The sequence below is a fragment of the Varroa jacobsoni genome, unplaced genomic scaffold (assembly GCF_002532875.2).
Source record: "Varroa jacobsoni isolate VJ856 unplaced genomic scaffold, vjacob_1.0 scaffold_438, whole genome shotgun sequence".
NCBI classification, from domain to species: domain Eukaryota; kingdom Metazoa; phylum Arthropoda; class Arachnida; order Mesostigmata; family Varroidae; genus Varroa; species Varroa jacobsoni.
In genome coordinates this window covers 18536-43434 of record NW_019213340.1, presented here as the reverse complement: position 1 = coordinate 43434, position 24899 = coordinate 18536, and the positions used below count along the sequence as shown (strand labels likewise).

General features: G+C 41.3%; 1 protein-coding gene across 1 annotated transcript in view; it reads left to right on the top strand.

The window, feature by feature from the left end:
- LOC111260439 (dopamine D2-like receptor) overlaps nucleotides 1–24899 on the top strand; it is a gene marked incomplete at its 5' end in the record, with an annotated part of 45506 nt that overhangs the window by 2078 nt on the left and 18529 nt on the right. Inside the window, 1 exon segment of the mRNA XM_022833187.2 lies at nucleotides 1486–1687. Coding sequence (XP_022688922.1) covers nucleotides 1486–1687 — 202 coding nt within the window.

Genomic DNA, 24899 nt, shown 5'->3' with positions numbered 1-24899 from the left:
CTTCTTGGCGTGTCGATTTTCAAAAAAAAAAAAAGAGTTCTTCAGTGTCAGTATCACCTTTTGCGCGTCAACGAGTCCTGAGGGTTTCGTTTGATGATACATCTTAAACAACCTATTTTTTTTTTTTTTTTTTTTACTACGAAGCCGAAAAGCCGCCCCTGTTTAGCTTTTCGGTGACTATTCGGGTTTATAATGGAGCTGGAACCGCAGGTTCTTTGCAAGACGTTCTTGCGTCCTCGAGGCGCTTTACAAAGCGCCTTATACGGATCCCCTCGGGACATAGGCGTTTTTTAAAAATGCATATTTATTTGCACTACTACTTTCTGTTCGCGCAAGCGCAGGCTTATCTGTCAGTTCTAACCCAGTATATACTATTTACTGTAAACTTCTTGCTACTTTGACAGTTCCTTTAATTGTTGAAGGACATTCACATGTGTGGCATTAAACCCACTCAATGACCGGACCGGGTAAGATACTCGAGAACTTTTTTTCTTCCTAAGCAGAATGCGTATGTTGTCTTTTGGTCATCTCGTACAAGCCAGGCAAGCATCTCCTTCGTAGAGAGCAAATAAACCTCGGATGCCGTAGATACCCAATGTACTGAATTTCACTTCGAGGGCTAGATAACTACATTAAAGCATGGTACATTACAGCGTCGTTCATTGGTTATCTTTAATACATGTTTTCTTTTTTTTTTTTGGTGTCCTTGAACCTCTAGCCGGTGAGGTTACAACCCTCTTGTTCAACTCGACTTCAGCTTTTTTTCACAAACTTTCATCATAATTCTTCCTTTTATAAATCCTGCTCTTTGTGACTGCACACACGTCCCGCAAACTACTCTTTTTGCTTCTTATTCCTATGCGATAGGGATAGTGATTCTGTCATACTACCGTTCGCATTTTGGGTTTATTATTACGACTGAGCGCTACCGTGGAAAGACGCTGCTTGACAAAGGCTCGTCTGCCTAAGGTTTGCAACCTTCTTCTCCTTTCCGAGTGAATTCCTCCTGGAGCCTGTTCGCCGTTAATAAAGGAACGACCTTTGGTCTGTTGTTGCCAGCCGATTTTGGGATTGTCATCCTTCCTGTCACCTTCATGTTCATTCGTCAGTTGAAACTGTCCTTCATTCGTCCTTTTTCCATCTTTTCCTCCAGATTCCTTTAAATCGAGTCACCGCTACATCCTTGATTAACCTTCGACTCTGTTCTTTTTGCGATATCCAAACGTTCTCTGTTCCATAAGTATTTAGAAGAAAATATTTGGCCCTATATTTGCAAAGCATTTCATCTGAACATTTTTTAACCATTAGGAAGACAAATTTATCTATTTAAAATAAATTACGTGAATGTGAAAGTCTCGCTTAAGCACCCTTTAAAACCTCACAAAGAAATTCACATTATTTGTGCATCAACTTCCAGTTATCAGCGAACTTCTTAGCGTGCTTCTTTATTTCAGCTAAGTATAATGGTCGGATGTTTTTTTACAGATTGGCGAGTACGGGGGTTTAGAGCTGGGTGGCGGCCGAAATTCGAGTTTGCAGTTGGATTATGATGATACTTCTGTCGGCTTCAATGCAGCCAATAGGTCGGCAATAATTAATGATACCACGTTTTGGCCATCCGACAGCACAGCGATCGCCCAAGATGAGGAGAAGGTTTACTGGGCACTATTGCTACTTATTTTGCCTGGTGAGTATTTATATAATAAATGCGTTCTTTATTCCGAGGGGTTGCTTGTACAGTATTTATAGGCCGTTGACAGAACTTCCCAACTAAAGACCTGGTCGTTTAAACTACATATTGATCCAATGTGTGAAGGGAACATTATACAAGCACAAGTCGAAGAAAGGTCTGTGTAAAGGCGTCGAATCCATGCCATCAAGCCTCGATCGGTTCCGAGATCAGGAAATTGTCAATTTCTAAGCCAATATACATCGCCGAGGAAGTGATAATTGGACTTGCCATTCTACGTATGTTCGAGGGCTAACTATTCATAGACTGAAAAAAGGCAGACTTCAACTAACTTCAACCTTATTCACAGTTATAAACTAGGTAACTATTAGGCTGGTAATTCTATCTAAAGTGGAACTTACGGGTAGTGGTGACGGAGGTAAAATTTGAAACATTCGCTTAGATTGCTACACAATCAATAGACATATTACCCACAGAAGGGACAGTGTCGCAGGTCGAACAGAGTATCTTAATTATTTCTACAAAGCGTTTGATCTTTTAGTTTAGATCACAAAACTTTCATTCTTTTTTTAGGACTCGGGACATAGGTCTGTTGTCTGCTAAAAAAACAACAGCGTTTCTGATGCCTTGTTTGTGTTTTCGGCAGACGTCACGTTGCACCATGCTACAATTAAGATAATCCATTAAAAACAAATAACTGTAAACCAGCATCATCAAGTGAAGTAGCGTATTCCAATCGGCTTTTTGAGTCGAATAGAACGAAGCCTTTTTTAGGAGGAATCATTGTCAGATGAGCCTCTATATCCTAGTTAGAGAATTCTCACCGTACGCGAGACGAAGTTCTCGCGTCAGCAAGGAGTCGAAGCTGCAAACGCACTTAAGACCAATTTTTAGAATTCGATCAAAATCTAAAATTTCTTATTTTGAACAGAAAAAGACAGAAGTCCTGTGGTGCAATGAACCTCGCGAAAGTACGTAAGTAATTTTTAACCATCCACAAACAAAGAATGAGCACAGGGACGGAACACGCAAAAAAATATACCGTTACTTACGCAACAACCTAGCTATTTGTTCTTCAGTATTGTCACACACCATTTTTCTTCAATTCGATCGTTCTTCAAGCGAATATTTATGTAAATGTATTTTTCAGAACAATCGCCGAGGATCGCTGAGCACATACCTCGTATTTACAGATATTGGGTCATCAAAAGAGTATTGATCATTTTTACAGCTAGATGGTCTCAAGGTTGCGTATCTTAGGTAATTTGGGTCGCCTGGAATCGACGCTGGCATCGCTTTAGAGCTGCGGCTGTTGTAGACGTGCTAAGACCGATGAAGTGCTTTTATTCAGGCATGGAGAAGACGGAACGCCTTAAGGACGGATGAAATGTGTGCAAAAATTTGTCCATTTTACTATGATAAAAAGGTACATGCTGCCAATATCCATACAAATATGGGTGTTGTTTATGATCAAGATGTGTTATCGGAGGAAACGATCTAAAGATGGTCTTGTCACTTTCGTCCTGAAAATTTCGACGCAAAAGAAGCTCTTCGAAATGGTCGACCAGTTACGAAAAAGGACTACTGTGAAGTTATTGCGGAAGTTGAGCAACACCGGGATGTGAATAAGTTATGACTCCGCCAAGAAATAGAATATTTAACAGTGAACAATTTGAAACCTTTTGAAGAAAGCTGGCTACAAGATGAAGCTTTACGTTGGGTGCTATACGAATTGACGGTAACGAATATACTCGATCGTAATGCCAACTGTGAAACTATATAAAAACGTATTGAAATCGAGCGATTTGTTATGGATGATGAAAAACAGATCATATATATATATAACAATAGTGTGCAAACAAAAAAGTAGGTTAAAATCTATGACAAAGCCCAGACTGACACCAACGAAACTGGGCGTCATAACCTGCTGCGATACGGCCAAACGACTACCCATTTCTACTGTCAACAACGAGCAACAATAAGCCATGACATGAACAAATCAACCGGAGCCGCTTCCCACCATGTCAGTGCTGCACCACACGCATCTCTAGCTACACGGCAAAAATGACAAGGTCCCAACTGGGAAATTTTGATGCACGTATCACCATCAAACAATCGTCTGTTTCTAGTCTGTCCTAATCGTGGTAATTTTTCATCCAGAAACCAGTGAAGTTTTATAGTGACAGGATTATGATGTTGCCAAAAAAAATGGCTGGTCATCCATTGAAACGGTGTGCTTAAATAGTAATACTATTTTGAGATGTAGAAAAATTGTTAGCTCAAATACGATGAATAATTTTTCGACGACCTAATATATTTAAGGTCTAGGCCTAGCTCAATACGAATAATATAACGAAACGTGCGGTTAAAGCTACGAACCAGATTTAAGTGCACGCTCACAAAGACGACCTCATAAGGGATGTCAGGTCACTAAACCTTGCCACTATACTACATATATAAACCTGTCTTAAAACTGGCAATTGAAGAGAGAAAACCTTAACTGTACATGCGTCGTACCTGCACGATGTACGTCATATTATATCTCCTAGCATATGGGCTAACTGCACCTCAGCAATGGACCAGTCGTATTTAACTAGAGGAGCTCAGCAACGTTCAAAGGTAGACCCGAGCTAAAGGCGAAACAGGCTTACGTTTGATATGAGGAGAGCGTAGGTTTGAATAAAGGTTTCGGTGGCATAGCCTATCTGAAATTCTTTCCCGTTTAGGTACAGAGCATATGCATTGTAGCAGAATTTTTTTTCTTGAATACGTTTCTCGCATTCAATGGACTCATTTTCAAGCGACAGACAAAACACTACGACTCAATAAAATAACTTCTGGAAGTTGCTAAATTGTGAGAAGGAAGGGCTCTGACCTCGTGGGAAAGCCAAAACTACCATTTGCGGCAAGAGAAAGTGTATTTCCACATTGGACCAAAGACCTTTGGAGGTCGATTTTTCATAAACAGTCAGTAACGTAGTCATACATTTATTTATACAGCTGATCTCCAGAATAGAATCCGGTCTCATTCCCGGACCTAAGCCAATAAAGAGTTAATTAAATTGCTGATCATTCGCCCAGTGCGACCTGGTTGTCTAGGAATTATGCTCTCAATATATGATCAAATAAATATGCAGCTTTCAGTATGTTAGGGAGAAAACGGATTGGATAAAGGTCCATATTTGTGAAGCCAGTTGCAACTACGCTATCTTAAGCAAATCGTTGATACAAGGAGAAAATTTTTTGCTTACTATAGGGATTGCCTTGTCTCAAGCACAGGTAGTGTGTTCTAGGTATTTTCGTCGAATGAAGTTTCGTAAATGAGGATTTAGTTAGAGATCAAAGACAAAAATGCCCAACGTTATTTCGACTAAGAGAAGCCAACAGTGTTACATGTTCACATTTAGCGTACCGCCCGGATCGTACAACCGAAGACATACGTTGCTCATTAGCTGTCATTCCGATCGATGTTGACCTACTGCTGGAACAAAGAGTGAAATATAGAGGGGCGTCAGTACGGTGATAACATTTGCCTTGAATATTTGGGAAGAGCAGTTAGTACAAGGGGCATACCAGTCAGGCTGCCCTAGCTGTCGCCTCGAATGTATCTGACACGATGCACTTTCAGTGCCTTTGACCCGTCCGCCGAACGAGGCAGAATTTGCCCCGAGAACCGCATACCTCCGGATGAGCCGAAGGCTTGGGTTGCTCTACAGTCAATCGAATGAATAAAGGAGGCAACGAGGACACAGCAAGCTAGGATGCCTATGCGAACGGGGCTGTGTTACCGGGATCGTACGAGGTGTCGTTTGTAAGCGGCGCGGAAACCTCTGACCAAACGCCACCGTAATCCAACGTTGCGATCTAATGGCGACAAGCCAGTAGCCACTCTTGCTCACGCCCTCTGTTTATCGTTTTCAGCACACCCTCGGACTGAGCCGAATGACAGCAGACGATAGACAGCGTATTACTTACTTCACAGAAGCGCGCGCGGGAGAGCGTAAGAGAAAATGTACTTTTTCAAAGGCCAGCGGTCGATTTAGTGTCACTCGAAAGCTTTCAATATTGTGCACGTGGCAATATTATGAAAAAATCAAACACGTATCAGCTCACGTCTCTGTCTGAAATGAGAACTCCTCGTTCCGATGGCTGTGCAGTAGTATCGTCGGTTCTGTCGATCTGTAAAATGACAATAGAAAACTATGCTATCCTTGTTTTGAATTTCGTATCAACTATGCTCCTTCCTGCCCTCCTAGAAAGGGGATAGGGGTCAGGTCGACGCGAGATTTCGGGATAAGTTAGACAAAACGCTCATGGAAGGTTAGTTCTAGGGGGCCCTTAGACGTCACATTGCCAGCAGCTGGGCGATGGGTTGCCCACCAGGAGGCTCTCTGGCACATCTCTCTCCCAAGTTTTTATCGCTAGGTATAGCTATCTCGTCTGCTAAACACGAACAGCACATCTTGCTTTAGATTCTATTGCACTTTATTAAATGAGAGGCTGTGATGTTGTGCTAGAAGAAACGTGCGCATGAATGGAGGGGAAAAATAGGTCGAACGGGTCCCCTTAGAAATCTATCACCGAATTCCATTGCTTAACTTTGACACTGGCATTTTTCCATGTTTTCATCTACAAGTCGATTAGAGCGTATTACCTCAGTAACGTCTGCCGTGTGTTAACAAGACGAGCAACCTAAAAACCTGCTATATTCAGGCCCGCGCAAAAAGAATTCCCTTCATTTTCAAACATGACATATAGCTTTGGTGAATATTAAGGTAATCCTTTACACAGGGATTTGTATTTAATTGTATTTAAGACGTCTATATAAACTGCCTCGAGATATATTTCTGAAGGCCACATTTCTGCTTGGCTGTCTTGTCCTTAAAACGATCAGCTTTGCAATTGTTACGTGAAACTTATAATTTATTCAAGAATGGATTTATCATCATTTTAGAACATTTCAATATCTGTTTATTGTTGTTCAATATATGTGAACGAAAGTTATCTGTATCATGAAAGCTAAAGCTCAATTATATTGAATTATACCGCTAAAGTGATTTCACTCGTTCGCCCCCAAGTGAAGTACCCTCAGTTGCACATGTTACTCAAGATTGAAAATACAAATCCTGGCAGCAGCAGCAGCAGAGGTTTTCTATGCTGTCCGGAACAGCTCAACCCTTAACACCCAGAGGGAACAAACGAAAAGTTTCCTTGCGGTTCTAGGCTCTCAACAGCTAAGACCTAGAAACCTGAAAATTTAGATTTCTTCAGCTGCTGCCAATGGAGCAATGGATGGAAGATGCACTTAGGGGTGGTACGAAATTTTGATGTAAAAACATAAAAAGTAGAATGAACAATTGGACAATATTTGGAAACCGCTTGCTTAGTGGCTGGTGTCAAGCCTTGCTTTACATTTCTTCTTTTATGTAGCGTATCGACGATAATTTTATAATTGCATAAACACTTTTCTACCAAAAACAGCCAACATCGCAATGACGCCCTTCTGGCATAAGTGGGTTTTGCTTTTCTAGCTAGATTCACATGGGTATGACACGTACATAAAACCTTGTTAGCAAGTGATCGTATTGGTTTCCCACATCATTTAGCGTGACGACGCCAACCACAAAGCCTCACATACGTATACAAGCGTATCCATGAGCTAGATAAACTCTTGATTCTTGTAACACGCATGTCCTTGCACTCCGTTCGTTCTATTCGGTCGGAGAGTTCTTCACTTTCTTAAAACAATAGGAAGTCTAATGAAGTTAGACGCTGTGGGGTTTCAATATTCTGCTCGGTGCACTAACCTAAAGTTCTATTACTATATTGTTATACAGGGCTATTATAGCAGTATAATATTATTACATATATGCATACACATACGAAGAGCGACTTGTGGTAAGTGTACAGGTATGCAAGAGACCTTGATAAACGCACGAAAATGCTGTGCTTACTGGACGACGTCGAACAATGGCACCCCCTAGAAGCATTTCTGTTCTGCATATTTGAATCGTTAAATACAGGCCGAAGACAATGCGCCAAAACTTTTCCCCACGAATCCTATTTAAACTAGAACTGAAGTGAGTTCCAATTTTCACATGTTGGATAGTACAATTACTAAAAGTCAACACAGATATGAACATTGCACCATCGACATTTAAAAAAAAAAATGTGTCTTTTTGCTGTTGATTATCTGTTTTGCGCCAGTAGAGTAAGAATGATTTTTCACAGCATTCAACATGTAGAACCGTCTGTATGTTTTGAACTCTTTCACAGAATTAACATGGCAGGTGTTTAGAAAACAGGACGGTGCAGGCAGACAGAGGTTTGTTAAGACTTAACTTAAACCTCACGGACATTAGTATTCGTCCATTGTAGCTAGTGTCTTGGCATCGTCTCGATCAAGCTCGAAATATCCAAAAGTGTCTTGCATAGACCTCAAATACACTGGGTCATGTTCGCTGAAATTTGCTAAGCTCGCTAAACACTGAATTTTTCCACTCAGAAAATCACAGTGTAACTATAGAGGGCAGAGTTCTGTAGAAAGGCAGCGAAACCGAAACAATGAGAACGCTTCTGTTCTAATCGGTCATTCAGCTAAATGGTCGCCAAATTCGCTTTTCTTGCGGGCCTTTGCCAATCCACACAAAACACACTCGCTGGATGACACCAACAACAGCAGCGGTGGCGGCGTCGACGGCCAGTGAAGCAATGAATACTTCATTCTGTTACATGGCGAACTTAAGAAAAACACGCATGCGATGTAATCAGGCTGCTTGCCAGTGATCTGACAGAAGTCAAAGAGAGCAGAGCAGGGCGATCAGACGAAACGAACCGCTACCGATACCAGCGGTTGCAAGTATACTCGAGACACCGCCCTTATAACAGTTCCCGATCCTCAGCGCTCGTTTCTCCAGTACCGACGAGAGCCGTCCCTTTGGCGAGAGCGTTTGAAGCGGGAAAGAGGCAATGGACAAAACAGCCTTCAGCGAAAACTAACCTTTTTGTTGTCCTCTTTGCGTCGCACCGGCGCAAACGACGTAATGATCAGGTTGCAGTAGTAGGTGAGAACGATGCCGGCGGTTTTCGGTACACTTCCTTTTGCCTCTTTACTCTTTCTATTTATCACGAAGGAAAGGTTAAAGAAAACGAGCCCGAATGAAAGGAAAGGACGAATAAGCAAGCCTCAAGGACGCTGGCGAGGCAACGAAACGATCTGAGATTTTTTTGCCGCGTACAACTTCTACGTCGGCGACGCGGTATCTGTTGGAAGGGTGAAACAACCGAGAAAGTCTGTTACGAACGTGAGAGTAGAACATTTCTGCTCAACTAGCTTTCCCGTACGCTATATGTGCTATACTATGGTGTAATTTAAGCCAAGCTAATATACAATGTGTACTCCCTGAGATAGGCCAACCTTTCCCTAGTTTTTATAGGTATTCAATTGACGAAATGTGGGTCATTTTCTATTTTCTCTCATAACAAAACGAGTAGGACGATGTTTGCTCTACATAGCTTTTGAGGTCTAGAGGGGGGCTAGAGGGGAAAAGTCTATAAGCAGAATTGGGTAAGGTAATAATTCACTTGAGACGTAACAAGACTGGCCATGAGAATGACGTAAAAGCGTAACCATATTTGTTGTGTCGCGTGACGGCTTAGATGACAGTCCCTTTAGCTGTGACTCTATAATACGCCAACCTGAATCCTGGTCTTCTGTAAACGTGCACGACTCATGCCAAACAAGCAAGGATATTCTATCTAGCATTCAGTTCATATGTATCAATTTGTTTCGTACTCAATATCAGCTTCAACCTTACAGCGTCCATATATGTTTTGTTTTGATTTTCCTTATTTTTACGCGTCCGTACTTTTTCGTATAGAGAAAATTACACATGGACATGTAAATGTATGTCGATAAAAGGCGAGAGAAGAGATGTTATACATTTCTTGTTCAGAAAGGATGATTAGCAGGACGCTAAATGCACAACGGATAAATTATATACGTCTCAGCTTTGCTCGTCAAGTCTGTAGCGTCTGGTATATCTTGTTTACTTTTAACGACGAAACGATACAAGATCCAAATAAGTCTTGCCCCGCAGCTGCCGCGACTCTTTTAGCGGTGGTCGGCACCGTCTGGCAATCCTCGAGAAGCGCGTAACGTAAAACGCTCTTCAGTTGCGTAAATCATAATTTGTTTTTCGCTATTAATGTATGTTGAGCAAACAAAAAGTCTGTCCCGAATAGAGACATGTACAAAAAGACATATCTCGGTACATCTGTGTACAAGATGTATGTACAATGTTGAACATTGATTCGGACGTTGTGTTCCTAAAATTATTTTATAGTGTCTTTCAGCTTCGAAGTCTGCTCATATCGTAAAAGAGTCTGCTGGTATCCGTAGTGATCGTATCTGAAGTTTTGCGGCGTGCAGACAATATTTTTTTCCCAAGAAAATAATGCTATTGACAGTTTTTTTGGTAGAAGCATCTGTTTGGCTGGATCCGACCCATTTTACGGCCGTTTACGCAGCCTGGCTTTATATTCGATTATGTTTTTATAATGACTACGAAAATATTATTATTGCCAACAGTTAGTATTAGCAGTTCGGCAAACCAGCTCTTCAAGCCAGGTCTTCATTGCGCCTAGGAGCAGGTTTCACGATTCTTTTTTAAACCTAAACCTATTTGATACTCTCGCACTATAAGAACAAAATGATAAATTCAGATGAATGTTTTTATCGAAACATACCTTAAATTTACTCATCGCAATAGAGGAACGCCTAAGGCGGCCGAGTTAAAGGTAACGAGGAGCAAGATAACGTTAGGAGAAAAATAGATCACTTACTTGACGCAGATGTATATTAAAACACACGATAATAGATTGCACTAAGCCTATTACAGTTTTTTAGTAAGTAACCTCTACGATAAGGAAAATTCCTGCTGTCATTCTACGAAGGAGAAGCAATCGCACCTGCATTTTGTTAAACACTGCTTTTGCTTTAAGGCTTATATAGCTGCTTTTTTACGACGGTGATGATGAAGTATTCAATGCCTCGTGCGTTCCTATATGCTGCGAAAAAGGAGGATGCTTGTATTTTCAACTGTCTCTCTTTCTATACAATAGACGAGATTTATGTGTATCTGTTCTGAGAGCTTTATCGTCACTGAACAGTCGAGAGGTCATGCCACGATCGGTTATCTTCAAATTCACTTTGAGGAAAATGTTCAGCTGTAGCTGTTTCTGTAAAAAATGGTCCTGTTTATTTTTTGCAATAGAATACAAGAAAAAGCTTTGCTTGAAGATCATATCCTTTACGTGGCGATCCAGTCGTCTGCTTTCCTTTCACTAGCAGCGTCACGGCAATGCCGTAACGATGAACCCCACCGACACGAGACTAAATGCCGGCAAGTGACGAAATAGCACGCGCATAGCAATATAAGAAAACGGTTGGCGACAGAAAACTAAAAAATTAGTTTGATCCCTTTTGATAAACATTTATTTGCATCTGGTGAAGGGGGGCGAACTTAAAAATATAGCGGAAATTATGACAATAGACGGTACGATTAGACAATGGCGCACCTATCGAAGCAGAAAACGTCCCAGCTCAGATAAGCTTCAAAAATATATAGTAATGAACAATATAATATGCGGTGGCTTTCTTATTTATCCCTCATTCTAATATATATATAATAATACAGTGAATGCCCTGCTGGGTTTCAACGCCGTCAGACCGGCAATCCCATCTTGCGGGTGGGTACAAAGTCAACTTTCACGTGGTCGTTGCGATGACCCATTGCACACTTCCCAGTGAGAAGCTTTTGTACCGAATGGTTTTCTGTCAGTTGACCCGTTTGCTGTCTGGTTTATTGTGTGAGCATCTCACAGCAGCAATAACAGAAGTCTTTACGCCTTTTTCCCTCTAAGTCCTACCCTGTTGCGGGTTCCTTCGACATACATGTATGGAATTGGACGGAGGCTTTTGTCCGCTTGGTATCGTTGTGCGTCATTTACTGCGCCTATGTAGTAAGAAACAGTTGCACTGCGAGAACGAATTTCGTTTCCAAAAGGATTGTTTTAAGTCCACTGCGACTTCTGTTTGTTTGCATAAGCGCAAAGCCCATCAATGATTATATCAAAGGACGTCTTCAATTCAACTTGTATGAGAATTCTATAACGATCAATGAAAACAGAATAATACAGATAAAGTATCAAGTTTTGCGTGTTACATTGACAGATCAACGAGATGATCGGGTAGAATCACCTGTAAAATCCAAATTGGCTAAACTCAGTTTCTTCTAAATCACCCTATCCCGCCTTCCAGGACAATATTTTCTTTATGTTGAACTCCGCAAACAATCGTTTATATACACACACAACAGGATATACACTATTTAGTTCATGGCAGGAACTCCACACGGTCACCGTAGCTTGTTCCTTGGAAATGTTATTTTTAATAGGTTTCTTCAAGTAACAATTTCATGGAATGGTTCGCTGCAACAAGGCTTGAATCATATATAGGACCACATATTTGCCTGAAAATGAAGTGTGCTGAATACGCGAGCTCGTTTGGAGAACCACACCGGTTAATACAAATATTCCGAGGGATCTATCCACACACAACTTGCGATGCTAGGTTCAGCTATCAAAGTCACCCTACACGTTCACAAAGTGCGAAGTAGGCCAACGTCAGTCCTGCTTAGGCGAACTTTGAGACCTTAACATCCGGTACCCCAAGTGAACTGATTATTTCTCATCGAAAAACGGGAATGCGGAAAAAATATGGCCACGATACGCCTACCTATTTTAGCTTATCGGGTAATGACAGTCACAAAACTCCACCTGTGGCTACTACCTTTCGATGATATGACTAGCTGCCACCTGGTGACGTGCTATAGATCCATGATATGTCATATGTCTGTCTAACGATAATCCAAATAATACGACTTATTATAAAATTTTAATTTGAATGAAAGTCGCCGACGTCTATCATCAACGCAAGTTTCTGTGCTCCATGCCCAGCCTACGCTAGCGGCCGTTTCAGTACATTGGCTGGACACAAACGGCCGTCGCTGTACAGGGAAGAATTGGGAAAACTTCGTTGGACATACAGCAACTCACAAGTACCCAGGTTGTTTTAAAAAAACAAGACGATAAAACAAACATGACACGAAGATGCTATAACGTGGATCAATGAATATGTTAGTACGTTTACTTAGTTAGTTAGTTAGAGCTACTTTATTATGTATTATATTCATTCGACCTACGTCTTGCTTCGATAGGTCCCTCGTTCCGTTTACGTTAGCAACGCGTAACCCTCTACGCATTATAGCATTCGCCCAAATTGCTCATGTACTATAGGCGTACCAGGAGCCTTGGCTGCTATTCTTTACAGTGGAGAAATTCTGGGATCTATTATTAAGTTAGAAGAATTCTGAACCCACGGTTTCATGATTTATTGACCCAGTATAGATAGGGAACACTTGACAACTATCGATCAGTGGCCGCTTGGTAGTCTCTTGGTGGTTGAAATCCAGGCATATACATCAAATGTCAGATGATGTTTAGATAAGAATACATAATAGCTCTATACGCGCGCATTTCAGGTTGTTAGAGTTCAAGTAGTCACCGAGTGCGCTCTGTTTCACTTATTTTAAAATCTTGAATATTCTTACTAAGCACTTTTCTGAGTAGCTTAGCTGAATTATACAGTTTATTCAGTAATAATATAGTGGTAATATTTACATAGATTTCAATAAGCTTTAAGAATTAGGGACTTTCAAAGAAGTTCCACTAGTCGCATTCCGTTCGTCCTTCACTGTATATCTGCTCCCGCTCCGCCTGCTGTATGTCAGATAGCTTTTCAATTCAGAATACCACTTTGGCAGGAGACAAGCAGCCTGTTTTAAGGATCACTTACTGCTTAAGTAATCAAAATACCGTATCCAGCAGCATGAGCGTTAGTCCAATAATGGCACGCAAAAGCCTGAGAAATTGTTTTCAGAAGAACACAGGGCCGCGGTTGCCAAGAACACGAACGCTTGGAACCCTTCAGTCGCTTTTTGTCCAGTCATCGTTGCTGGTACCGCCCATTTGCGGTCCAAAATCGAAAAATGGGGACTCGATTTTTTGCCCACCCACCCACCACGATTCAAGCAAGCTGCTTGCATCATAGATACTGTTTCGTCGGTTTGAAAAATAAAAATGTCAACTCTTGTGAGACGCATACTGACAGGAAGCTTATGGCTTTGGCCAGCCAATCTCCTTAGGCAACTCAGTTTCAATTTATGGATAATTAATGGCACTAATTACTATTATCCTCTGATTGTGCCATAGGACAGCTGCCTGTAGATTCAACGCTAAATTACGCTGTGAGCCACAGGTCATTTAAACGTACCACGTATGTGTAAATCATAATGTACGTTGTTTTATTTTAATCACAGGTCAGCTTTACACTAACCTATTACACGCTATTTTTTTTCGGGGAGGTACCACCAAAGGTTTTTAAGTCTCTATGGGTCATGACCGGACCGAAATTCGCTCCTTGCCTAAGAGAGGCTAGCGTGGAAAGTCTTTGCGCGCTTAAAATCTGGACTCTGGCTGCTGGAGCACGCCTGTATAGTAAAAAGCAATTTTATGGCTCAGGTTTAACCAAACCCCACACGCACAAACGCTCACAAATAAACGTCGAGAAGCCTCAAACCTCGTTAGTGTCGACCATTGACTGAAGGGCTGCCTTCGTCGGGCCACTAGACGGTCAGTTGGTAATAAGCCTTAAGCAGATCTAGTTTAGGCGGGAAGCTTTTCATATAGCACTGTTGCATTTCTCTCCGTTACTTACCTTGTTATGTCCCCATTTGCCCTAGGACTACTGCCGTTGCCGTCGCAACCACTAGCATGATTCTACCTACGTTGCCTTCGGCCCACATTCTCTTGGATTTACTTCTGTCCTAGCCTCAACTTTGGAAAGGTACCGGTGCTAATTTTAAGTTAAAAAGCCTTACCGCCGTTTACGGTACAGAATTTTTTCTTTGGGGGAGGGGGGGGTCACTCGGAGGTGAACCCGGAGACTCTTTCATGATAAAAAGTGAGCACTCTGTTGAAGCGTTAGATTGGCCACATACTGCACGACCTTGACTCGAAGAATTCCACGATTGAGGACATAGCCTCCTGATTCAAAGTGAATTCCACAATACGCGAAGCTAATTGCTTTTGCACGTATTAACGTATTTTGTCGTTACGATAAACAAGCGGCAATTTTGCGTTCGAGTCGTCTCGATGTCAATTTACGCTGCCATAGCGACACTTCAGACTTGTAGTCTTTTACGATAGCTTTGCAGAGAGGAGGAAACAAAAAAAAACGTGCTGTAAATCTGGGACACCAGTATATTAACATTGGCTAAGTGAATAGAAAAACAAGTGCTTAATCATTTGACTATACCGGCTTTTGGAACATCCTGAACCGAACACGTCGCATGCTTCCAGGTGGTTTCATCTTCATATTTTCTTAATTGAAGAATGAATCGGCTCAAGGCTTACGATCATTATCTCTTTATAATATTACACTATACGAGGTTATCTAAGGCATATACCAATCGACTACGAAATAGTGAATCACTGATAAAATTGAACAAAAAAAAAGTCGTTACGTTGAAATTACATACACCAAAGAGAAAAAAATGGCAGAAGCTGCGAAATCTGGGCTTGCAGCATAAGGGACTTGTCTGCACCTCTAGGCATGCTCTCGTTGTATTAAACGTAGTAAATTTTCGACCAATTATATGTGTCTCTCTATATATATATATATATATATATAATTATATATCGAATCATAGCGTTTACGTGATTTTGGATTAGTGTCTATGTATGCCCTGCTAGAGTCTCGCAATCGCTCGCGAGAACTGCACCTGTTAATTTGCGTTTAGTGTTTCCCATGGTATTGAATAAGATTTGTGTAAATGAGCTCAAGCCGTATACCCTGTTTTTATCACCGAGGGCCATCACTGTCTTCAATGTATCGCGACCTCCCCGTGTGTGTACTCACAAAATTCCATTGTTTTCGAAACCGGGTCAGATAGCTTACGGCTTTCGATGCAATAGAGCGTATCTTGCACGAGTCTGCGACAACAAAATCACCGAGAAATACACCTATTATATGCCTGCAAAGCGTAAGTCTGTTCTCGTCTAACTGTTTATTTTTAGTAACGCAATCACTATCTATATAGGAATATTTGCGTGTATATATATATATATATAGGAATATCTCAATATGAAAGCTGAAGCAGTAGCGTTGATACCATTCAGCTCCTGAGCACCTGTAGGCGGTATTGAGTTATTTTTTATCATCTGAATGGAGTTCAGCGTTCGGAATATTGTCACTTTGATGTTCCTTTCATGGCGCGTTTGCTTTGTCGATGGGCCACCATTTCGGCATGTAGCTAGGTGATGGGCACCCCACGGGTCTGTAGCTCGGTGACCTTCGGGGATCTATGACGTGCATACTTCTAAATAATTGTATGTTGCTGTTCACCTTGCTGTAGATTAATTTATTATTATTGGAACTTTAGCGCTGATGAGAAGTTCTATGTCTACGAAATCTACAGACACTATAGGATCACAGGTACGTGATAGGACTTTGAGCTAATCCCAGATTTCCTGCAACGCCTCTTTGGGCTGAGTTCCGCAGGTAACGCGGCAGTTTTCCTAGCTCAAATTTTAAATAGTTAATAATAGTAAACTGTGCTTAAACAGGCCGGCCATTGTAGCAAGCTTTTGCTTGCTGGATTCGAAGAGACCGGTTTATAATCCCGGTTCTCTATTGAAAATAGCAGCAAATAAGCCTGTATTAAGATTGGCCGTTGGCCGCCTTTTGAGTTGATAATATTACGCAGATTATTTAGTTGTTAATTAATTTTATAATAGCAACGCTCCCAGAACTGTTCATCGTATGCGAAACTTTCTAAGTTATCTTAATGAATGCATTTTATTTTCATTTAATTTCAACAATACATTGCGTAAGACAGCGCTTTTCGCGACAACACGATGTCAACTTAGCAAACCGTCAAAAGGGGTACAAACATCAGCGGATGGATTTTGAAGAAGTTCTGGGAAGATATCGAAAATTTAAATTGCTATACTTGCTCTACTGCTTATTACAGCAACGGAGAGTGATTCTGCTCGTTGGCTGAAAGATTTTAAAGAAAATCCGTGTAGTTATCAGTTGAAAACTTTTTCAAAGAAGATGTGCCTAATCTCTGTTCTGGTAAGCAGACACAACACAGCTCAGCCTACTAAAAGGCTCTTTCAGGCCGACCTATCTGTTGGGACGCAAGCCTATGTAAATTAAACAATAGGCATTGCTTACGATTTCCTTCTCAAAGCAAGTTGAAGATTACGTGTGGCCACCGTTCGATAACAAGTCATCGTATAGTCAACCTTCATTTCGATCTGTCAATTGTTGTTAGCTAGAGCTGGGGAGCCGTCGGGAACATGTCATTATTGTTGTCGGTCATATCTAGCATAATGTGTACCAACAATAAATAAAAACATATAACAGTTCTCGTACCACTTCGAAAAAACAATGGTCTAGATTTTACTAGCATTGGCAAAATGGAAGGTCTTAAAATTAGGGTGGTTATTCTCGTGCACAGGTTCAAGCAGGAAATACAATGATTTAAGGTAGGCGTGAAGAGGCGCTAACCTTTAGAGACGTTTCTGCTCGATTGATCTGCCATAGATACTCTGAATCAAAACGATCCGGATGTCAAGTTGAAAAGTTGCAACTTGAAAATGGTTGGCTAGAGACGAGAAGACTGTACGCGAGCCAAAACAGTCATGTACGCATAAACTTATCATTCAGTTCACTATAAGCGACTGACGCAAATCCATACTCTCAAGAACGCTGTGACTCCGATTAAACAAAAACGTTCGGCTTTATTTAAACCTAATCAGTATTATGATGAGCGGCATTTCGGTACCTTCTGGTCCGAACTTACTGACACCTTTGAAATGTTCGATTTATGTAAAGAAGCTTGTTGAGAACAGCAACATAAAAAATAAGGTCGGGCTTCGGACGTTACTTGACGAATTTTATCGTTCTAAGTTATAAATGAATGAACGAATGAAGTGTTTTGTACAACATAGGCAGCTTTATAAATTTTCAAACTAGACTGACAACGCGAATTGGTACTTTTGAAGCTTGAGAAAATGATAAATAAATGCACACGAGCTTATATATTCTGCGCTATTTAGTTAACTATATAGTCTAATTGTATATATTTTTTTGTATTTTTCTCCTATTTTAGTATTTTGTCCCCTATATCAGCCTTACAACTCCTGCCCAACGATCGGCTATGCATACTGCACAGTACTATGATTGTTGCACCTCTTGGCAACTACGTTTGATAAACAATCAAACAGATGTGGCAATTGAAGGTGTCAAGGGGTTCAGTTGCGGCGAAAAGTTAGAACACTTTTTTGCTCTGATAAGTTAAACTTTGAGTTACTAGAATCATTTCACCAAAACAAACGCAACATTTACTTGCTGCACAAATATATCCTCACGTTGTCTTCTTAATACCTTCTTCTTTACCTTCGGAACTTCATCGGCTGTAGGTCGTACACTCTCCCATTCACAGCCCCCCCATATATCAATGCGACCGGAGGATTAGATATTCAATAGGCTGAACGGTCACAACAAATCTATCGGGTGATTCTGTGGCTGCAAATTCTCGTAGCTACGCTAGCTTTCCCAGTTTCTTTTTTCGAACAGAGAAGTCCATTATAAATATTGTAATATGCACACAACTGTTTAGTTATAAATGTGGGCCATTTAAACGCAGGACAGCCCTATTTGGTCACCATATGACCTTTTCTTTTAGGAGAATTGCCCTCAGCAGCTAAACTACATGGCACCATTTAAATTGGCTTTGGACAAGCGTACAATAATTTCTAGTGATTGTATATTGCCTTCACTGTACCATTTTGATCTGTACATTATTAGTAAATTATGAACGTAACACTATATCACCTGCCAACAAATGGCCAGTCGTTAGACAAAATACTAAATATCGTTTACAGCACTAATACCCAATAAACAATGGATGAAACTCATATAGAGGGGTTCTGCTCTCTATCTTCCTTACACACTTTGATTCGAAAACTGAAACAAAATAGACCTATTCCTAGGTTATGAAATTTGTCTTTATCTAGCAGCAAATTGTGATCATAAATAGAAAAAAGCAAGCATCATCTAAATACTTACACGTACATACACATGCGGAAAACGGATCAAAAGTTACTATTTCGCATTTCATGGAGACAATTTTAGCTCCAGCCTTGTTCACTCCTGGAACTGATTTTCTTTAAATCATTTATTTTAAAAATTTAGCGACCCTACAGACATATAAGTTCGCGCAGGCCGTGTTGACGCCAAGCGGCGTGCCTCAAGGGACTGCATCGAAATTGTTATGGCAGCTTCCTTTGTGGATTAACAGTCATCACCGTTATTTAATGTCGAACCCGCCTACTGACTAAACGATTGCGTTCAACTTTTTCTTCTTGATGTCTTTACCTTTACTTTATTTCATGTACAGTCGTCCTGAGTAGGCAAGAAGCCGCCGGATAAATATTTTTGCAAGGCTTCGTACGGTGGAAGATGGAACGGTTTTTGGGCTCCTTTACAGTCTTCTGCTAGACCCCCACAACCACCCCGTCTTTAACCTTTATTGTGCACACCGATTGAATGATGGCCACTGAAGCGTAGGTCTCAGCTCTCAATTTCTGAGCTTCATGCTGTTCTAGAAACATCTAGAAGCCTAGTGAGCTGTACTGAAGCGCCTTAACCAAGGCCCATTTTAACGTTTATTCTTTCAATGGACGTGGGTGGTTACGCCAGTGCCCAACACCGGCGCAAGTGACAGCAGTGAAAATACTAACGTCGACACAGCTGGTGACGACAGCCCTTGCTAAATCTATTTCGGAGACCCACTTGCTCCCAGCCTCCTCCCGATCCCTTCCTCTCACGCTTTTAAATGCGCGCGGGCGTTTTGTATGCTTGCGAAAGAATGCTATAGGTCCTGTTTGCTACCATTATTATTACTGGCGCTAGCAAAAGCTTCCAAATCACAAGTCGTACATCCCAATTCCTGGCATCGCATTCCAATGTTCCTATAGAAAACCTTCTTGACGCAATTGGATATCCTGCCGGTTATGCGAGTGCTTCACTCCTCATTTCCTCAACGCCGTCCGACTTGACGGGGGTCTTACGCCTCTCAAGATGCGAAATTACACAGTGCAGACAACAAGCGCCTGGCACCTGCAAATTGCTGAACTGTAACTATGATCTCGAATCGGTACCGCAAAATGCAGGTAGCGTACGATGACCGATACCAAAACATTATACGTCAATAATGTGTATGTAGCCTTTTCTTTCAATTGAAGTGCGTTTATCGGTCGATGGCCGGACGCGACCCCGACTGTGAGTCGCCGGCGTAGCACACGAATTCGGTGGAAACAAGAGTAAAACCAATATTGATTTAACTGAATTTCGCCGCACTCTCTACTCTGTTGGCAAGTTTACATTGCAAACCAAGCATGTGAATACTAGCAGATGGTCTCTATTTTATGGGGCACGGTTTTTTTAAAGTAGTGAAAGTCGTCCATAGCGAGAACGATTCAATCCGTCTAGCTTCGCAGTTGTAAAGAAGGCATGCTGGGGGGGGGGGGGGTGCGTACTTTCCTCTTTTCCATTCTGTCTTTTTGGTATTCATCTCTCTCGCGCCCGCAACCCTTCACTGTTCGCCAGTCGTGCCATTTTTGTCTGCCATACACACAGAGGCACACAAACACACACATACACATACGTTGCCACAGATAGTGAAACGCTCACAACCCCACAGCATCAGGCTTGAGGTGAAGGTCGTTAACCTGCCGCAAAACGAGAATAGAATACGCTAAGTATGATAGATTTAACAATTTATTTAGAATGTGGGCCAATTAACGCCAACCAGACATAGCGAAGATGAGGTACTTCCACTGACAGATGGCTAAGTTAGGTACTCTCTCAAATATAGGCAGCACAACTAGCCCAGCGAATGTGAAATTGCTTGCTTAATATCCTTGTTAAACAAAACACCCAACTTACGGCAGAGTAGTATTTCAGGGAACTTAAATAGCACCCCCGGGTACTAAGCTAGAAGCGGCCAATTGAAGCATGTCATCCAGCCTCTTATAATCAGAAAAACAATGAGTGAATCCAGCACGCAGGATCTCGTAAAATGTGTAATTAGCATTAAATAAAAGCTAACTGAACGTCTGACTTGAGGATTGCAGTGTCTCTATCATGTGTCTTCCATAACTGGGGAACACGCTATGTTTAAGTGTGGAAGCTCAACCAAGCTCTGTGGAAGCTGCTACCTAAGCATACTTCGTAAAATCAATTCAGGCAAGGTTCTCGCATTCTTCCGCATCAGGCAATTTCCGTTAAATATCGACCTGAAGACAACAAAGCACAATTTGCCCTGCTTGACCTGGTTGTTGGGAACCCAGCTTGACTCGATCGATCTCTTTGTCGCGTTCCAGTCAGTTCGATCATCAAGGCAGGCGAGGTAAAACGACGTGGGTTATACGGGCGCCCGATTTGATCCTTCTCATGATTTCCTTAGTTGTTTTTGGTCCTTCTGACTACTATATACAATTCGTCGACCACCCTTTGTCATGCCCTTAACGACCTTGGACCTCCTTAAAGTTATACCTGTAATATGATTTTCCCCAATTTACTGCAATCGTTTCTATTACTGAAAATATGCTGAGCTCGCCCGCTACTCCACCCCCCTAAAAAATGAGCAGATTATTTTTCAGCAAACTGCTCTCAGCTTTACAGGTTTTTTCATACCTGTAGTGGCTATAAGCGGCTGCTCACTTCTATACCACATAAACATAGAATACGACCGACTTCATTTCTTAAATACAACGATCGCTTTGCACTCGTTAGGAAATTGCAATAAGTCTATTGCGTTCTTGACCGTATAGAATGAAACGGTGATATTATCTTACCATTGGAAACCGTATTGAAAGGGGCAATTTTTTTTTGCTTCGGTATATGTCAATGAGATCTGGATATGTAAAGATGAAGTCTCCTATTATATCTCATTTCTGTCTGTGTGTGTATCTTCACCTCAGTTTCAGTGACGTTTCTGGATCCCGGTCTTCAACAAGTGCTACTTCACAGTAGGCATAAAACCTAATCGTTCTATATGTCGAATTGCATAGATAAAAGACACGCATCGAAATATAGTAATTTTATGACTAAGGATAAGTACATAACGAATTCTCTGAACATGGTAACTCTGAGAGCGTCACTGAACATAGAAGAATTTACTGGTCCATAGCCCTTATGGATTTCCATGCATGAACGGTGTGCACTCTATACGTTAATGTCAGTAACAGACTGATCTGACCGTAGAGAATACGACTGTGTATATTAAAATATCAGATACTCGTACCGATTTTAGAAGGGCTGCCAAAAAGCAGGCACTTTTGTACGGCCAAATGCTTGTAGAGGTCTTATCAGAAAGTTAAGATTAGTAAGGAATAAAAGAAAGCTCAAAAAGTATTAGCGAATAATACGGAAAGGTCCCGCTTCATCTAGTAATAGTTCGTTCTTCTATCCCAGTGCGAAGTCATCAAAATGGAGCAAACGCTGCTGAATTCTCATCGCGTTTGCCATGCGATGATGCCTTAGCGGTGTAGTCTCGACAGTCGACAGATGAGCCATATGTGCATAAACGGATAGTGATGCTTTGCTGGGCGACGCTTTCCCCATTTGGACATGCTGCCAATACCGTTGGTTCCCGCGTCTGTCGCCGACAGGAAGCACCCATTGGTTGCGGCAGTTAGCGCCGCTGATGTCTAAGCGGTCATCTTTCTTCTGCACGCCCTAAGTTTATGTTCCTGGAGCAGCTCCATCCTTAGGCAACGTCACCACCCCCTCCAGCGCTTCGTCTCCTCTTAACCGTGGTTGGCCGGAGCAAATACAACGAAGCAATCTGATTTTGTATCTTTACATTCCGCCTCTTTTGTTCCGCGTCACTCACAGGGTATACTGCAGCGATACCCCATAATATGCATTTGACCAAAAGTAGTTTGTGGTCATTTATCAAGTCGAAGGCATTTCGGGTACCGGGAACGAGTCCCGCCCCGGCCCCATCTAAAATCAACGTCTATGATACGAAGCGTCTGTCTGTTGAGGACGACTCAACGATTCGACCAGCTGAACCAGCTGTTACGTGACGGTTAACTTCCTTTCCGTGAACCTGAAACCGGGAGAGGCAAAAGCTAACAACGTTGAGTGAAATGCTCCTTAGAGCTGCCGGTTAGTTTATTACTATCAGCAGACTCGATCTATTCGTGACGATAGCGTAGGTTAATTTCTGTACAAGCTATAGGTTTGAAAATTGCGGGTCAGCCAGTTGCTGCGTGTCACATTCTGTGCTTTCCTCCCATCCTGAAAACCTCCCGAAAAGGCGGACGACCAACTTTCGAAGCACGGCCTGTTCTTTTTTGCTACCTTTTAGTGGTCGCAAAACTATTGCGTTACTGACACAGGTGTACTCGTACTGACAAAATCTATTATACTATAATTATAAAAACAGCAAAATGAAGAAACTGAAAAAAAAAAAAAAAAAAAGATCATTTTAGGTGGCGACAATTAAATATAGACCTGTTAATAACGAAGAAGATGGGTAATCATTATAATATCTATCTACCGACTATTGTTGGTGCACACACATGTTGGCCAAAAAACGTTCTTATTCTGCGGTTTATCATGAGAACTATTTTTGTAAAAATTTTAGGATTCTTCCTTTCTTTGATCTCTTTAATCATTGTTTAGTTTAACTAATTTCGCCAAGAAAAGGTTTCACAAGAGTCCACTGGGCGACGTTCCAGTTTTCTTATTAAATGTCAGAACTGGAAGACAAACTTTAGCTTTGTTATTTAATGTTATAAACAGTTGTTATCATGGTAATTTAAGTTATTTAGTTTAAATTCGGATTGAAATTTCGTATTGCAGCCGCGAGAAACTTAAGATAAGTTTATCTCGCTGAAATATTGTTTGTATTCATATGGTGCAAGCATGGCTTGAATGACTTTCCGATTTTACCTCTTAAGTTACCTATTCTAACAGCATGAGAGATGTGTTCGCTTGAATAGATAAGTGTGCCGTTAAGCTTAGCTTCCTTCGCGATTCTTCACAGATGAAGATTGAGAGGCTTTTGAACGTGTCGCATATTGTATCTGCAAGAGCAAAAGAGCTGATGAAGTAACTAGCACCGAAATCGCCTCTAAATAACTTAGTAAATATAATAATAATAATAATAATAGGAGCTTCGCCAGGTTTCTTTGCTTGTCTGTCGTTTCTTGATACAGGAAACCTATTGATTACAGTCGAGCCACTCGCGTGTTATATCCTTCCGATGAGCATGAACCTCTTCCCGACTACTGACCGACGTTTAAAGCCAAAAAGCAACAGCCCGTTGTTTCCATCCCTCTGCCTCTTTTACCCTGTCTATAAAACGTTGACAGTCGTCTGTGCAAAGATTTACCTATTCGTTCATGTCGATACCCATCGTGCAGTACTAGTTTTAAGCTCGTTTTAGGCTATTCGCTATCATAACGGACCCAGAAGTATAGACAAACTTGAGCCTGGCTACCGATATTCCTCGTTGCAAACAAGAAAAGATCGATCCGAATTGTATGATCTGCCACATGGTACAATAAATTATACCGACGACTGATAAGCTTACTTTTTACGCATTACCATGTAACCGAAGTAACAGCCGCATTCGTGCGTCTTCAGACAGCATCTTATGAGCAATATTATTAAAGACGATCGTTTGGCGAAGAAAGCACTCAATTAACATTGTGCTTAGACGCATAACTTTGACTGAATATATATATATTAAATAAAATAACGGAATGAAGGAGATTTTATTGTAAGTTGACATCCAGTCGAATCTCTCTTTAGGAACACATGCACAACTTACCTTTAGGGACCCAGTTTAGGTTGCCACTTGAGATAGACGTGGCCATTGTTACCGCTAGATTTCAGTTGGCCAACAGAAATGAATCGTAAGCCCTGGGACATCTTGATTGTGTCCTGACAGTTGCAAACGTCAGCCGTTAACGAAAGTGTGATTTTTCTGACGGATTT